General features: G+C 44.5%; 1 protein-coding gene and 1 non-coding gene across 4 annotated transcripts; both read right to left on the bottom strand.

The window, feature by feature from the left end:
* Positions 1–814: 814 nt before the first annotated feature.
* On the bottom strand, positions 815–6,531 carry LOC147313768 (atypical chemokine receptor 3-like). Of its 3 annotated transcripts, none has more exons than XM_086263564.1 (2): positions 6,217–6,531; positions 815–3,359 (listed from the first exon to the last, which is right to left on the bottom strand). In XM_086263564.1, exons 1-2 carry the CDS (start codon positions 6,492–6,494, stop codon positions 2,246–2,248), a joined length of 1,392 nt encoding a protein of 463 aa, XP_086119690.1. In that variant the 5' UTR covers positions 6,495–6,531; the 3' UTR covers positions 815–2,245. The 3 variants fall into 3 exon arrangements, with proteins under 3 accessions (XP_086119690.1, XP_086119692.1, XP_086119691.1); XM_086263566.1 differs by lacking the exon at positions 6,217–6,531 and adding an exon at positions 6,137–6,190; XM_086263565.1 differs by lacking the exon at positions 6,217–6,531 and adding an exon at positions 5,129–5,494.
* Positions 5,410–5,517, bottom strand: LOC147313769 (U6 spliceosomal RNA). Its single transcript, XR_015125232.1, has one exon. It is a non-coding gene; the product is annotated as a U6 spliceosomal RNA (small nuclear RNA).
* Positions 6,532–15,776: the final 9,245 nt, after the last annotated feature.

Below are 15,776 nucleotides of genomic sequence, written 5' to 3' on the forward strand. Positions count from 1 at the left end.
CCCAAGGATATTTGGCATGCAAACTGGTGGAGCCTGGGATCGAACTGCCAACCTTCCAGTTAGTGGCTGTAGCTCAGGTGGTGCTCTACCACCTGAGCTACAGCCACTCCGCTTTTTGTGGAGCGTTTAGTTGGAGCATCACAAGAACTTTGTTTTGGCTACAATAGGAGTTTCACATTCACCGCCAAAGCAGCAGCCCCCACACCATGCAGGTTGAATCATTCCAGCCCCTCTGTGATGCTGCTTTCCCTTCGCCAGCTACGGGAGTAAAAGTTGTTCAGTCTCCCGCCTGTCTCCATGTCCATCCCGCAGCAGACAAGTGCTGCATTTTCCTCACCGCAACCGGTGGCTGCTTCCAGCCATAGCAGCGCCAGGCTCCACGACCACGGCTTCCAGGAGGAGGCGACGTCCACGTCGCCACCACAGCTTACAGCAGCATGAGCTATGAAGAGACTGTTCATGTTCATGAAGTGAATAAGACTGAGAATTTACCCGCCAAGTCTCCCTCGGACTGTCACAGTATGCAGCACTGTATGAATTTGTGAAGAGGACCCAAAATGCAGACATCAAGGAAAGTGTAACAAAACTTGAATGTTAACAAAAAGTGAGCTGTTTAATAGGCGGATAAAAAACATTACAAAACAAAAGGCACACGGACACTGGAGGAAAGCTAACAGAACTAAACTGGGAAAACTGAATGCTGACCACAAAATACAAAGAGCAAAACCTTAAACGTAGAAAATCCTGGCAACATGGAGACGTGAAAACATGATGACCACAACAACAAACACACAAACATGAACCACACACACACTCATCTTCATCTCCATCTTTATTACAGAGTGAACCTGAAGCAGAAACAAGCAGGAACGAGCAGGAGATCATACAGGAAACAGGAGCTTTTTTACACAGTTTGGTTCTAGTGCAGGAGCTGTAATACAGAAATGAAGCACATCGTCACAGTCTGGTAACCTGACAGCAGACAGATTAAATATGCTGATAATGAACAAAAAAAAAAAACAACCTTTGTTTCTTTCTGAGTTTCAAAATAAAGTTTCCTGGAAAGAGCATGTGGATATTTGGCAAAAACATTACAGAAAACAAGAATTTCTGCCAGAGACAGAAAGTTCTTCCTAATATTTTGTTGTTAATGTGATGTTTGTGCGTCATTCGCCAGTTTGAACCCAGAATTTCCTGTTAATAGTTTCCAGCTTGTTGGACAGAAACGCGTCCACAGATTTCAGGGTCGTCTCTGAAGGTGAAAAATGTTTTTCTCCATCATGTTTCCACCTCCAATTCATATAAAGTGGAAAAAAACAACTTTTTTTTTACTGCCTTCAGGTGATCCTGTGAGTTTCAGGTTCTTCAGGTCATCTCTCAGGCGAGTTTCAGCCCTCAGCTCTGACTGTCAGGACAAACAACTACATGACTGAAGGTTTGTGGATGCTCACTCTACATAATCCAGTGTTCCTCTGACCTGTGAACTTCGGTTAGGTGGTGAAGGATCTGAGCCAGGCTCAGCGAGTAGCTGTTCCTGACACTGACCTGCTGATGTTTGAGCCTTCATTCATTTTCTATGTAAGAGAGTTATAATACATCTAGGAGGTCATGGCTTTCACATTCAGTGCATTATGTTGGAGTATTTAATACACAGAGTGTGTCAGAAACAGGTGAAACCTCAGTGAGTTAAAGCAGCTGATCGGAGCAGCGCTGACACGTTTAGTCATGCTGTCCACAAACCTTAGTGCTGTCTTTGTTTTGATTACTTAGAAACAGCAGAGCATGAAGAAAAGTCTTTTTTTATAGATACAAATGATTACCTGATGGCCAGAACGTCTTTCTGTCACCAGTCGATCCAATAACATACGACGTGTCAGATAGGTGTTAGGATGCATTCCCGAGTCCTAAAAAGCTTCTAATGACGCAAAAAGCATTCCCAAGAGACATTGGCCATTAGGTCAATAACCCATCCAGGAATCACAGCTGGTGCGGTTCACCTGGCTCAAGCTGGAAAAGACTGCAGCTAGCACTAGCAGATGGAGGAACCGACTGCAGGTCCTGAACGAGTTGAGCCAGCCCAGTCCATTAAAACTGCTAAAGCACGTACACCCTAACCTGGTGCAGGTCTGAAGGCATACTCGTCGTTGCTGTAGTAGTTCCTCTGGATGAAGTTAGGTGTGCCACCAACAGGGGTAGGTGGAAGTTATTTACAAGTCTTTGAATGAGTCCTGGAGGGCTCTGAAGTTCACATCGGGCTGTCCGTGGTCATTGCTGAATACTCGGTTTCTGAGACATGCGAGGCATCGATGAGCCTGGTGAGCCCGGTCTTGGTGGAGTACTTGAAGATGAAGGCCTTCATGAGGTCATAGCGGTAGTTCCTGTTCAGGGAGTTGTACAGGATGGGGTTGACACAGCAATGGACCAGCGAGAAGCACTGTGTTAGGTGCAGCGACACGTCCAGGAAGTTCTCCAGCCGGCAGCTGAAGGGCAGGAGATTCAGCAGGGACAGGGTGTCCAGCAGGAGGACAGTGTGGAATGGCAGCCAGCACACCAGGAAGACTACAATGTACGTGAGGATGATCCGCCGGCTGACGCGCCGCTCCTGGTCTGAGGTGGGAGGGATGGCCGTTGCAAGGAGTAGGTAGAAGATGGTGATGACAGGGAAGGGGATGGCGAAGCCGAGCGCAAAGAAGCTCAGCTGGATGCCCACCATCCACTCCTTCGGGTTGCTGGGCGGGTACACTGGACGGCAGATGGCGCCATCATAGTGCGCTGACTTCACCGCCTGCAGGAAGTAGGTGTCTGGGATGGAGGCCACCAGCGCCATCATCCAAACCAGAACACAGATCAGCCGGCGCACCACCTTCTTCCTGCGGCTGTCGGGGGTGTCGCCAAACAGCGTGACGGACAAGTAGCGGTCGACACTCATGCAGGCAAGGAAGAAGATGCTGCTGAAGAGGTTAACACTGAAGACCAGGTGAGTAAGTTTACAGACGGATTCTCCAAACGGCCACTGACCGCCCTTCAGCAATGAGGTCACCCAGATCGGCAGCGTGGCCACGACGCACAGGTCAGCTATGGCCAGGTTCAAGATGTACAGGTGTGTCTCATAGCGGTTCATGTCGGATCGCAGGTTGACCCAGACCACCAGGGCATTGGCGGCGAGGCCCACCAGGAAGATGAAGATGTAGAGGACGGAGAGGGTGTGAAGGAAGGCGGTTTGGTTGACGGTGCCCGAACACCTCAGCGCCTCCACGTGGGACAGGTTATGGTCAGCGGAGGTCAGGTTCAGCTCCTCCCACAGCTCAATGAGCTCAGAGAGGTCGTTAGCACTCAGACTCATGGCGACGAGGTTACACCTGGAAAACAGGGAAAGTCAGAAATATTAAATAAAAAACAAAGATGTATTTTTGATAAAAATACATTTAAATTAATGCACTGAATAAATTTCACATAATAAAAATAATAATAAATAATATGAAAATGTCATAATGAATAAATAAACCCCCAAACAACATAATTCATAAAATGTAAAAACTGTGTATTTGACTATGTGAAAGTAAAGTTTTCTGAAAGTATTCAAATTTCAAATTAAAATCTTGATGTCCATTCAGCCCACGGACCTCAGGCTTGTTTATAAGAGCAGTGTTTCCCACCAAACTCCATTCAAACATTCTTTAATTTAAGAATTTTCTTTGCGCTCCCAAATAAAGATTAAAGCGGACAAAGCTGAACGGGAGGTCGTATCAGGCGTATTGATTACAAGCAGGTTCAGGACTCCTGCTCACAAACTGTGGCTCTCCGTCAACTCGACCACACAACGAGAACACCAGCAGCTGGACAGACAGACGGAAGTCAGAGCAGGTCAAACATCCAGACTTCATTAACAAATTGAAGTGACTGAACCAACAATAACGTCAGTGTGTGATCAATAACATGTGAATGAGCTGAGAGGTCTGAAGGTTTTACTGCTGCATTCTTTTTCCTGCTCCCGCTTGAGCAGAAAAAAGATAACCACGTCTTCCTGTTTTAACCCTCGGGAAATTCATCAGGTGCAAAATCACTAACTGAAGATCGATAAGTTTGATTTGGCAGTGAACACAGATTTAACACAGGAAATAATAAAAGACTAATATTGGAAACAAGACACATGCTGATTATTTGCATCAATAATCTGTTCTTCTGCTGCGAGTGAAACTCTCACCAAACTCCATTAAAAAATTCTCAGATTTAAGGGTTCTTTGACTTTTGGATGTTTGGGAGGGAATAAAACCTATAAGATATCAGCTTATTCCTGACAAAATGTTAGTGAAAATCAAAAACCTGTCATATTTTATTAGTTAAAAAGTCATTATGAATAAATGGTCTTAAACGTCTCATTCTTCTGCCTCTAAAACTCCTACATCATAACATCGAAAGCTTTACTTTCTCATTTTAGTTCATTTTAATCAGATCAACATTACTATGAATAATTCTTCCTGTGGATTCAGAGCATATTTTAAGATTAAAACTGATCTTTATGAGTCCACGTTTGTTTTGAGAACATTAAAACCAGAGAAGAAGAAGAAAACTGAGCCCTCAGACAGCAGACGGAGGATGAAAAGGAGGAGGAGTGTTTTATTGCTGCTGCACATAAAAACTCTGTAGGGTGCTTTAGACTGAAAGGTCATGACCTTCAAAATCAAATTTTACCGCAGCGCTGTGACAAAGAGTCAATTAGCTCGCCAATAAAACTCTAATCGGTGTCTTTTAGACAGAAAGTCTCAGATTTTACCAAAAAAAAAGCATCTAAGAGCTGAGCTCAGCACCAGTCCCCACACACACACACACACACACACACACACACACACACACACACACACACAGCTGATAATTATAATGCAGACAGCGGGCCTCGGTAGGCTTTAATGCATTACAGTAAATATGAGCTCTTTATCATGTGACTTACACACAGGTGTGCATACAGTAAGCACCAGCTTTGATGCTTTAAAAGAGTGGAAGCCAACAAGGCTCAGCGCAGCTGTTTGAAACATCTGGATGAACCTCCAGCCACAGACACACTGTTACATCTGTAATAAGTGACAGCGTGTCTGTGTAATAAAGCAACGTGGGTCACACCTGTGTTTACCTGCCGGGCTCGTGCTGAGTCCTCATACATACAGTCAGCACGGAGCTCCATTCAAAGGAAATCCAGGTCCCTGAACGCAGGGTGAGCCACCAGTCAGAGGGCCATAAATTGGCCTCAGCGCCCTCAGAGCCAGAGTCCGTTCAAAAATCCCCTACGGTTCGTTTGGAGTTTGAGGCATTTCAGCATGAAGTGTGAGGCCTGAGCGCTCGCACCGCCCCCTTTGTAACTCGGCTCAGGCGCCGTGGACACAGCTTTGCACGGACCCACTCTTTAACCCTTTAATCCCCGGATCTTCCTACTCGAATTTGCGTGTCATCCTTGCGCAGGGGCCATGCTAATCTTCTCTGTATCGTATCCAATTTAGCGTACGCGCTTGCCAAAGCAAGCACGATCTTCCTACTGCAGGCGCAGATCTCACTAAGATCCACGACAGTTCACGTGCCTGCGCGCTGAAATCATCTCACCTGCAGGCACGTGCACGCTACAAAAACAGCTCATGTTGGCGCGTGCACACGTTAGCTACCTGTGTGCACGCGCGCTGAGCTGACTGAGTACTGCGGGTTAAAAATGCGTTAAAACGTCCGCTAAGTAAAGTTTGCTGGTAAACACAAACTGCCTAATGCAAACACGAGTGTTCGCAAACGGACAAGCTGCGTGCCGAAGGCACGGCGCGACTCCAGCGGCTCGTGGGAACTTTCAGCCGTCCGCATGCATGAGACCGTGCACGTGCCCGCACAACTAAACTTAAATAGGACATTTTTTAAACCGAGTCTGGCTAAGCCGCTGCAGAAATAAGCTTTTCCGATCAGCTTTAGTGGAGCACAAACTGGAGCAATAACGAACTCCATTTGAAAAAACGCCTGATTTAAGAATTGTTTGCTCGATGGTGAAAAGTAAAGTAGAGATATTTAAGAAGACTGATGACAGGCTTCCTGTCGGCGCAGAGTCCGCTCTGCTTCATTGCCCGTTCATCTCTGAGTCACACCTGATGCTATAAACAGCTTTTACCTGTATCCCTAACCTGTAAAAACATCTCTTTTCCCAGCGGACCCTGGAGCAGACATCAGCCTGAACGCTGCACAACTTACAGCACAAGAAGGGCGGCTCGGTCCGGATCAGTCCGGATCCACGGCGGGTCAGAGGGCACAGAGTCCGGCAGAGGGTCGCAGGCGGTCTCCCCGGGTCCCCCCACACTGCGGTTTAAATGAGAGAAGAAGAAACGCCCACAGAGGCAGCCCCACTCTGCGTGATTTATTACAGCTTCAGCTGCGGAACAATGAAACTGCGGAGGCGTGAGAGAAAGCGCCAAAAACAAAGAGGAACGGAGGAAAGGAAGAAGGAACGCCACTAAACTTAAATAGTACATTTTTTAAACCGAGTCTGGCTAAACGTGACAGCCGCTGCAGAAATAAGCATCAGGAAGAAATAAAACATCCACTATTAAAACTGGTCAAATAAAATATAACAAAATAAATAAATTCATTACAAATAAATGCATAACAATCTTGTTTTTATTAAAAGTGAGGTTAAATTTCATAAAACATGTTTAAAATTGAATACTATCCAAGAACTACATGGTAATATTAAAAAATAAAATAGATATGATTGTATTCTTTCAGTATCATCAATAATTTACCGCATATTTATTCGTCTTTTATTTTCACATGTTAAATGAACCTCATTAATAAAGCTCTGATGGCGTCTGTAGCTTGGACCATCAGTCACAGAGGCCTGTGGGCTTCAAGTCAAGTCAAGTCAAGTCAAGTTTATTTATAGAGCACATTTAAAAACAACCAAGGCTGACCAAAGTGCTGTACAGTAAATACAGATAAAATACAATAGAACACAATTTCGTAATAACACCTCGCTGATAAAAATAAAATAAAAATATATAAAACAAATAAATTAAACCTTTCTAAAAGCCAATGAAAAGAGGTGAGTTTTAAGAGCAGTTTTAAAAGTTTCTAGGCTTTTGGAGAATCTGACGTGAGGAGGTAAACTGTTCCACAGTCTGGGTGCAGCCACAGCAAACGCCCTCTCTCCCTTTGTCTTTAATTTATACCTGGGAACATCTAAAAGCATCAGGTCGGCTGACCTCAAAGATCTCCTGGGGCAATAAGTACTAAGGAGTTCTGACAGGTAAGAAAGTGCAGTGCCATTTAAAACCTTAAAAGCCAGCAATAAGATTTTAAAATCAATCCTAAAGGCAACTGGGAGCCAGTGGAGAGAGCAGAGAACCGGAGTGATGTGGTCTCTTTTTTTTGAACCGGTCAACAGGCGAGCGGCAGCGTTCTGCACCAGTTGAAGGCGATGTAGACAGGAACGATCTAGGCCAGCATAGAGGGAATTGCAGTAGTCTAGCCGTGAAGTAATAAAAGCATGGACCACTCTTTCTAGATCGTTCCTGCAAAGGTAAGACTTGACTTTGGCTAAAATCCGCAAATGATAAAAAGATCCCTTAACTACAGAGCTGATTTGTTTATCAAGTTTAAAAGCATTGTCAAAAATAACACCAAGACTCTTAATGGAAGAAGTGCAATCGGAGGCTTCGAACCTCTCAGCAGTCCCCCCTCTGCTGTGTTGGCTCAAACCTGAAGGCCTTCCCTGATAAACACGTCTGCACGCAGCAGGTGTTTCTCTAAAACCTGTTCACTCCTGTCAGCACTAGCCTTTCCAGATGTGCCAGCTGTCAGCACCATCAGCAGCATCTAACACTGATCCCTGCACACAGAGATTCCTCCAGATTTTCTGTCTGTGGATGAAATGACATTCTACAGATGATGAAACTGAAACTGTTCTATCTAAGATGCTCTTCTTATACCCAATCACAGTATGGACCTGCTACCAAATAACCTTTTCAGCTGCTAAATGTTTCTACAGCTGTTTCTCCTTCGTCCCACCTACTTTTACAAGTTTATGTTGCCTGGTTACAACTTTCTGAGACATTTTTCAGCCACCAAGCTCAGTTTTCTTTGTTCTAATGTGAATAAAATGTTCTCTGTTATTCATGTTTGAAACGTTTCACAACTTTTTCAGGACTGAGTTGAAAAACATCAAATTAAACCAGGTTCTGTGTGAACCACAGTGTGGAGTGATGTGGGTCAGAATTTCAAAGTAAAGTCCAGACTGTATTTTAAAGATGGCTATCACTCATAGACTCTGAGCTGTACTCAGACACATCCAAATAAAGTCCAAGAACTTCACCAAAACGGAGCTTCAGACATTCAGGCTGTTATTGTGAAGGAGCTAACACTGTTGCAGCTTTAAAAGTGAAGGATTTTAAAATAAAACCACAGGCCCTGGTGTGCTGTGGTGTTAAAGGCATCTGAGGCAGGTTTGAGTGTAAACTCTACAAACAGGAAGCCAAACAATGAACACAGCTGAGTATTTGAATTCACAAACTTTATTCATAAAAATAGTGGGCTTCCTCCTCCTCGTCTTCCTCCGCTCCCTCAGAGGAACAAACACCGAGGATTCCCACAGACGAGGAGGAGGAAGGGGGGGCTCCCGGGCCTGCTGGTCACTGTGGCAACAGGCCGAGGTCTTCAGGTATCCAGATTCCAGGGCTCAGTTTGACCACAGGAGCTTAGCGAGCCCTGTCTGACCTTTGACCTGCAGCACACTGCTCATGTCAGCAGCAGCAGTTTGACCAAACACAGCCAATTAACTGTAGCTATAGACAGCAGCAGGAAGGTCATGCCCCCAATAATCAATGATCAATAATCATCAGTCATCATGAAAATAAATACAAATATTTACAGAAAGAAGAAGAAGTAAAACATTTAAAAACATAAAACAGATAACAATAAAGAAATAATAGAAAAATAATTATTTATAAATGTATAATGAATCAAATAACGTAAAGTAAAACAAATAAATAAAAAATAACTGACAAAAAGTCAATAAAACCACGAGAAAAACACAAAATAAATATAAATATTCAGGAACTTTAAAAATAAATAAAACAAACACAGAAAACAGAATAAATAAAATGACAATTAAAATAAGATGATAATAAAAATACTTTACTACTATGATTAATAAGAACAACAATAACAATAATAATTTTAGTCATGATGATGATGATGATGCTGTGCGAGGTCGCCTCAGGCTGTCTCGGATGTTTTTTGTTTATTATTGTGATTTTATCGTCCAGCTGCACGCCGTCCTTTGCAGGAAATTGACGTCTCCCAACAGGAAGTGCTCATTCAGCTGCACCTGGGGCACTTCCTGCCTTGTCCTGAGAAAATGAAGCTTCACACACACACACACACACACACACACACACACACACACACACACACACACACACACCTGGTCCTCTGAGTGTGTGTGAGACAGGAAGTGGAACAGAAGTGCACACAGAGCTGCCACAGACTCACCTGACCTCACCTGTTTGCCTCTGACCCACCAAGATGCTAACAAATACTTATTATACCACTACTAGTACTCAGTACCAGTACTTCACACAGTGCTAACAGCACCACAGGTACTACTGCTGCTGCTGATCACCACTTGCACTCGTGTATATATCATGTATATATCTATCTATCTACTTAGCACTTTTAATTCTTATTCTCATTTTTATTTTCATGTCTATTTAAGCTTAATTTATAACAGTATTTATAACAGTATGTTTGCACTGCTTTATTACCTATTCAGGTTGTAAATTACGTTTTTAAAAAGTAACTACCGTATTTCCCGGACTACAAAGCGCACCTAAATATTAGCCGCACAAGCTAAAATCAGGGGAAAATCCTGTTTTGTACATACATTAGCCGCACCTGACCAAAAGCCGCAGGTGTTTCAATGTTGACTTATCATATGTAAGAGAATATGCACAAAGGGAATTGTCAGGAAAGAGATGGCTGTTTGGAGACATCACTTTTATTAATATTTTGAAAAACAAGTTATGGGTACATATTTGCACATGTAGTACATAACAATAACCTACAGCACACCAGAACAATAGATTCGGCCTACCTTTTAGGCTCAGGTGCAGTGACGCAGCTTTAACAAGAAGAAAAGTCAGTCATTCACCACCATCTTTCTCTTCTTCCTACGCACTAAAACCACCAAAGTCCTCTTCTCCAGTGTCGGATACAAACAGGCTCATGATGGCTTCGTCATCCACTCTTCTTCTCTCCTTCGTTGTCACTTTCAAAACCAAAGAAATCCTCATTGTCAGTGTCAGAGTCGAACACCCTCAGAAGGGCCGTGGCGGTGTCCTCCTCTCCATCATGCAGCAGTCCAGCCCTTCAAAATCCGTTGGTGATCGTGGATGTTTTCACACTTTTCCACGCTGTCAGAATCTACCGGTGGAGTTGGGCATAACTTGCTTTTTGGGCATAACTTGCAAGTTTATCGCCGCTCATCATCCACGACTCCCGCTGAACGCGTAGCGCTACTTTGAAGTTTGTTTTTCGCGCTACTTCGTACGGCACTACGTTGCCTGGCGGACGGACATGTGACTAACATACCACTCTTGAACCCCGATCCTTCCGCCAGGCAACGTAGTGCCGTACAACAGCGGAACACACAAAACAAATCGTTTTACGATATGACAAAAATCACGGACAATCCATAGAAAAGCCGCACCTGACTAAAAGCCGCAGGGTTCAAAGCTTGTGCAAAAAGTAGCGGCTTATAGCCCGACATTTACGGTAAGTACTTTTGAAAGCAAGTAATCAGAAAAGTAATGGGATTACTTTTGGGGCAGTAATCAGTGATTAGTTACTGATTACTTTTTTCAAGTAACTTGACCAACACTGCCCGTGAAAGTAGAAAAGCTCTATATAAGAATCGGTCCATTTACCATTTCATTGAGAGGAACTACAGTTAAAACTCACCAGTCACAGAGTGTCCCTGACTGCACACTGAGAGGTGAGACAGGCAGACCGCCATTACTGTGTCAGAGAGGCATCTCAGTGGATCGGACTCACGGAGCTCTGTGGGTGGTGTGGATGCCACCCAAGTGGGATACATTCATCCTCTCAGGGCTCCTCACTGTGTCAGCTCAGGATCTGTGGGACGGAGAACAGTCGTGTTTCAGGTCCAGACACATCCTGAAGGAGAGTGATTTAATCAGAGAGTCAGATGAGGAGAACAGAGGAGGAGTTCAGAGCCCTGCTCCAGTAAACAGCTTCCACAAACTCAGAGTCAACAGTCAACAATCAACATAAACGAACTCTGGTTGATGTTGATTGTTGACTTTCTCCTGTGGAGACCTCTGTGTGGTAGGACTGTTTCATTTTCTCATACATGTTTCAGTGATTCCACTGACTCCCTCCTCTCATGCTGACAGGGTGTCTCGGTCCTGTTAGACACTTTGTTTTCTTCACTCTGCTGATTTTTCTCCACCAGACTGTGAGTCATTTTTCATGCTGGCCTCTATGCTGAGGAATGCTCATGTGAGTTTATCTCAGACATCACAGTCAGAGTTCATGTCACAGCAGTTCCATAGTTCAGCGAAGCACACGGAGACACGAGGCAGCCACCCCCCGTTTAAGACAACAAGATTACAAGCAGCTGTGGATCAGAGGACTTGGAGGACTCGAAAGACTGCGGTCGACCTCAGCAGTCTTCAGGAAACCAGGTCTCGGTGTCACTGCGGTAAGTCTCTGATGATTCTCTATCGGTCCGTTAGCATCAGACTGTGAACCAGGACAGAAATATTAACCATGAAAGCCTGAAATTTTCAATTATTAAATGTATCCTTTGGGACAGATGCATGAAAAATGTTGGAGTACTGAAAGCGTCCAGCACTCTTGCAAAGTCCCAGGTGTGAGCAAACGCACTAATAAAAAACTTCATACTGTAGAAGATACCTAGTGAAATCATTTTGAAATATTTATATTTCTCAGTGGTGCAAAAATAAAGAATACTTTGTTTACTCGGATACTTTGTTACTTTGTTGGATGGAGCAAATATGACCATCTGTACCACAGAGATCATCAGCACATAGTCTGATCCCAGATTCCAGATGACACTCTGACTCTGAAAATAATCTTGGTAAATAAGTGCATGTGTGTACATATTTGTGCATATCCTTCATGTTTTATTTGGGAATATTAATGAATTGTAGCTCATTGAATTATCACGAATGTGGATTTTTTATGAATATGCCTCTGATATGTTTTAATGTCTCTCACATTACAGCTCCGCATTCACTTTGATGCTGAGAGCAGAGAAAATGTCAGATCTTTATCTTTGTTCCTTATCAGATATATTTATGCTCCAACATACGCCCCTCTGACTCCGCCCCTCGTCTGTCGCTTCCTGGTTCACACAGCTGATGATCACATGAGAGCGCTTCACTCTGCAGCAGACCATCTTCATCTATGACGCTCTTATCTTCAGTCTGTCAACGGTGTGGGACAAAGATGCCACCATCGTGGTTTGATCTGTTCCTCTGATTGGATCACAGAAGTTCATTCCTGTTATGTTTCAGGCTCAGACTGTGATCCTCCAATCACAGCACTCTGATATGACGATGTGATCTTCACTGTGGCGTGCTTCTGTCACCGCTCTTCTTTCTTCCTAGCTCCTTACTGCCGTTCCTGCCCCCCTTTCTGTCATGTCAGGACTCAGGATCACTGCTGGGAGTCTCTGATCATTCAGCTCTCATTTTGAACAGCAGCAAACCAAGCTCAGTGCTCACTGAGACCACAGACTGCTGACACTTTACCATAAACAACACTCCAGCTGTCAAACATGAGAGGCTAAAGTGAACTTTATCAGAAAACCACTCAGATCTGAAGTTTCACTTCCAGAAATGAAGCAGCAGTAAAACAGTAATGCTGAGGACAATCAGCATGGACATGTTTGATCAAAGAGTCCCTGAAACATCATAGACAGATGTTCACGTTAAACGTTATAAATGAAGGGTTGGAGTGGCGACCTTTGGCTTTGTGGATATGTTACCTTCCTGATGAAGCCCTTTCTGTTATTGTTGATGTGAACAGTCACATTATCCCAGCACACAGTCAATATTCATCATAATGAATCCAGATCAGGCTTTCCAAACATCACAGGACAGATCCAGAACAGGCGCAGCAAAAATAGGTACACCGTTTGCTTTACTTGAACACATTTCATTGATCTTAAACTGAAAGCAGGTTAAACCACTCTTCTCCTGACATATCTGAGGGTTTCTTCTGCGATAACCTAATTATTATGGAGACCGGGATCTCTCTTTCCAGACTATGGTTCCAGTTAACATACTACCAAAGCTTCTCGGGTAATTCAAATTTGAGAGGTTTGCAGATTCCTGCTGTTTCTGGATTGTTTTTCCGCCTCGTGTCAGATTATTTAAATCTTTGAATTTTCATTTGCTGGGAACGTCTAGCAGAAGCCCCAGTCCGCGAGGTCTTCAACACACACCTCCGGCAGAGCTTCAATAGCATTCCGAGGGAGACTGGGGACATTGAGTCTGAATGGACCATGTTGTGGTTGCTCCATTTTCCTTTTGTTTTGCTTTGTTCATTTGTCTCTTTTAATTCTATTTTTTTGTACATTTTCAAAATGTTCAAAATAAAGATTCAATCAATCAATCAAACCATGTTCAGCGTCTCCATTGCCGAAGCTGCTGCATTGAGCTGCAGCTGGAAGGTGGTTGGTGCCTGTCGTGGTGGTAACACCCGAACCAAATGGTGGACACCAGAGGTGAAGGGAGCCACCAGGCTGAAGAAGGAGTCCTATTGGGCTTAGCTAGCCTGTGGGACTTTGGAGGCAGCTGACAGGTACCGACAGGCCTAGCAGAATGCGGCTCGGGCAGTGGCTGAAGCAAAAACTCAGGTGTGGGAGGAGTTCAGAGAGGCCATGGAAAAAGACTTTCAGACTGCCTCGAAGAGATTCTGGCAAACCGTCAGGAGTCTCAGGAGGGGAAAGCGGTGCTCTACCTGCACTGTGTATAGTTGGCTGAGAGCTGCTGACTTTGACTGAGAAAATTGCGGTGGAAGGAATACTTCGAGGACCTCTTTAATCCCACTGACAATCCCACCTCATCCGAGGAGGAAGCAGAGTCTGGGGATGATGGGGATGACCCGCCAATTCCCGGCCCCGGATAAAGCTGTCATGGTCCTGGGTCGTGTGACCCAGTGTGTTATGCTTAGCCTATTTTGATGTTTATTATTTTAGGTTCTCTAAGGTAGTCCAGCCATTTGTATATATCACCCCTGCATTACGTCTCCCTTGCCCTTCGTGTGTTTATGTCTGTGTGTCTTGTACTGTCAAGTTCATGCTGTCAGTTATGTCACCTCCCCCTGTACTATGTCTCCCCGGGTCATGTCTCATGTTTCCTGTTTTACTTTGAAGGCCTGCATTCACTGTCAGTGTATTCAGTTTTACTCCTCCTGTCCTGTCGTTAAGTTCATGTGTGTCAGCTGCGTTCCCATGTGTGGTCACTTCCCCTGATCATCCCTCATGTGTATTTAGTCTCTGTGTTTCATACAGTCTGCGTCGCGTCGTCCGTGTTCCCACCCTCCGTGTTTCCATGCCTGGTCTGTTGTCTTCCAAGCCATAGCCTCACCATCGTTTGTTCCCAGTTCAGGTTTCTGTTTAGCCACGTTATCCCTGCTGTATTTGTACACCTTGTTTTCAGCCATATTAAAGGCTCGCCTTCTCTTAAAGCTCACTCCCGTCTGCTCACTCGTGTACGCACCTGGGTCCATTACACGCATTCTCCACTCGGTCCGTCACAGCGGACCGTGACAAAAGCGGAAGAAGATGGATGGATGGATGGAATTTTCATTTGCTGATGTGGGAGCAGGAGGAGGTCGGGGGTCCATGTTATTAGCTAAAGTCATTTTAATGTCTTCAGGCACTGATGTTCCACAGCCCGGGGTAGGCAAGAACTAAAAACATAAAAAAGAAAAAGATAAGGACTTAGTAACAATAACTGAAGGGACACTGGATTATATGGATGGATGGATGGATGGAGCGACCATGGTTCAGGGGGTTGGGAAGCTCATCTTGTAACCGGAAGGTTGCTTGTCCGATTCCCAGCTCTGTCTGTCCTGGTCATTGTGTCCTTCACCCAACCGCCTACTGGTGTTGGCCGGAGGGGCCGATGGCGCGATATGGCAGCCTCTCTTCTGCCAGTCTGCCCCAGCGCAGCTGTGGCTACAACTGTGATTTGCCTCCACCACTCTCACATTCCACCAGTGTGTGAATGTGAGAGTGAATGAATAGTGGTGCTGTAAAGCACTTTGAGTGTCTAGAAAAGCACTATATGAATGCAGTCCATTATTATGAATTGAGGGATGTATAGACCAGTTTCAGGCCTCAATGGTGTTCACTTAAAAGTATCTGAACTCTCTTGGTGTGTGAATGCCATTAAAATAAAAACCCCTGTGGGCTTACTTTGTGTTTGGATAATGGTGCTGGTGGAACATGCTGTCTAACATGTCACTCCAAAATCTCCCACAGGTGTTCAGCTGAGATCAGCACTTCATCTTCCTGCTCATCAGAGCATTCAGCAGTTCTACCGACATCCACCTCTGCATTAGAGTTCCCACTGGATCATCCTTAGGTTTATGTTGTAAGGATGGATGGACCTGTAGAGGAGAAGAAGATGGGATCTGCAGGTAGGAGATAAGTTTGTCTCAGTACATGTTAATGAGGCAGAAACACATGCAGTCCAAGCTAC

Source organism: Aulonocara sp. 'chitande type north' Nkhata Bay, linkage group LG15 (assembly GCF_057382095.1).
Source record: "Aulonocara sp. 'chitande type north' Nkhata Bay isolate Kocher_YH1m ecotype deep benthic linkage group LG15, A_spYH_male_GT1.1, whole genome shotgun sequence".
In the NCBI taxonomy this organism is placed as follows: domain Eukaryota; kingdom Metazoa; phylum Chordata; class Actinopteri; order Cichliformes; family Cichlidae; genus Aulonocara; species Aulonocara sp. 'chitande type north' Nkhata Bay.

Excerpts from the sequence above, each read along its gene's own strand:
- LOC147313768 (XM_086263564.1), bottom strand. The coding sequence starts at position 6,494 with ATGTACTATTTAAGTTTAGTGGCGTTCCTTCTTCCTTTCCTCCGTTCC. Across the intron at positions 3,360-6,216 it reads CGAGCCGCCCTTCTTGTGCT|GTGTAACCTCGTCGCCATGA; the intron begins GTAAGTTGTGCA and ends CCTGTTTTCCAG.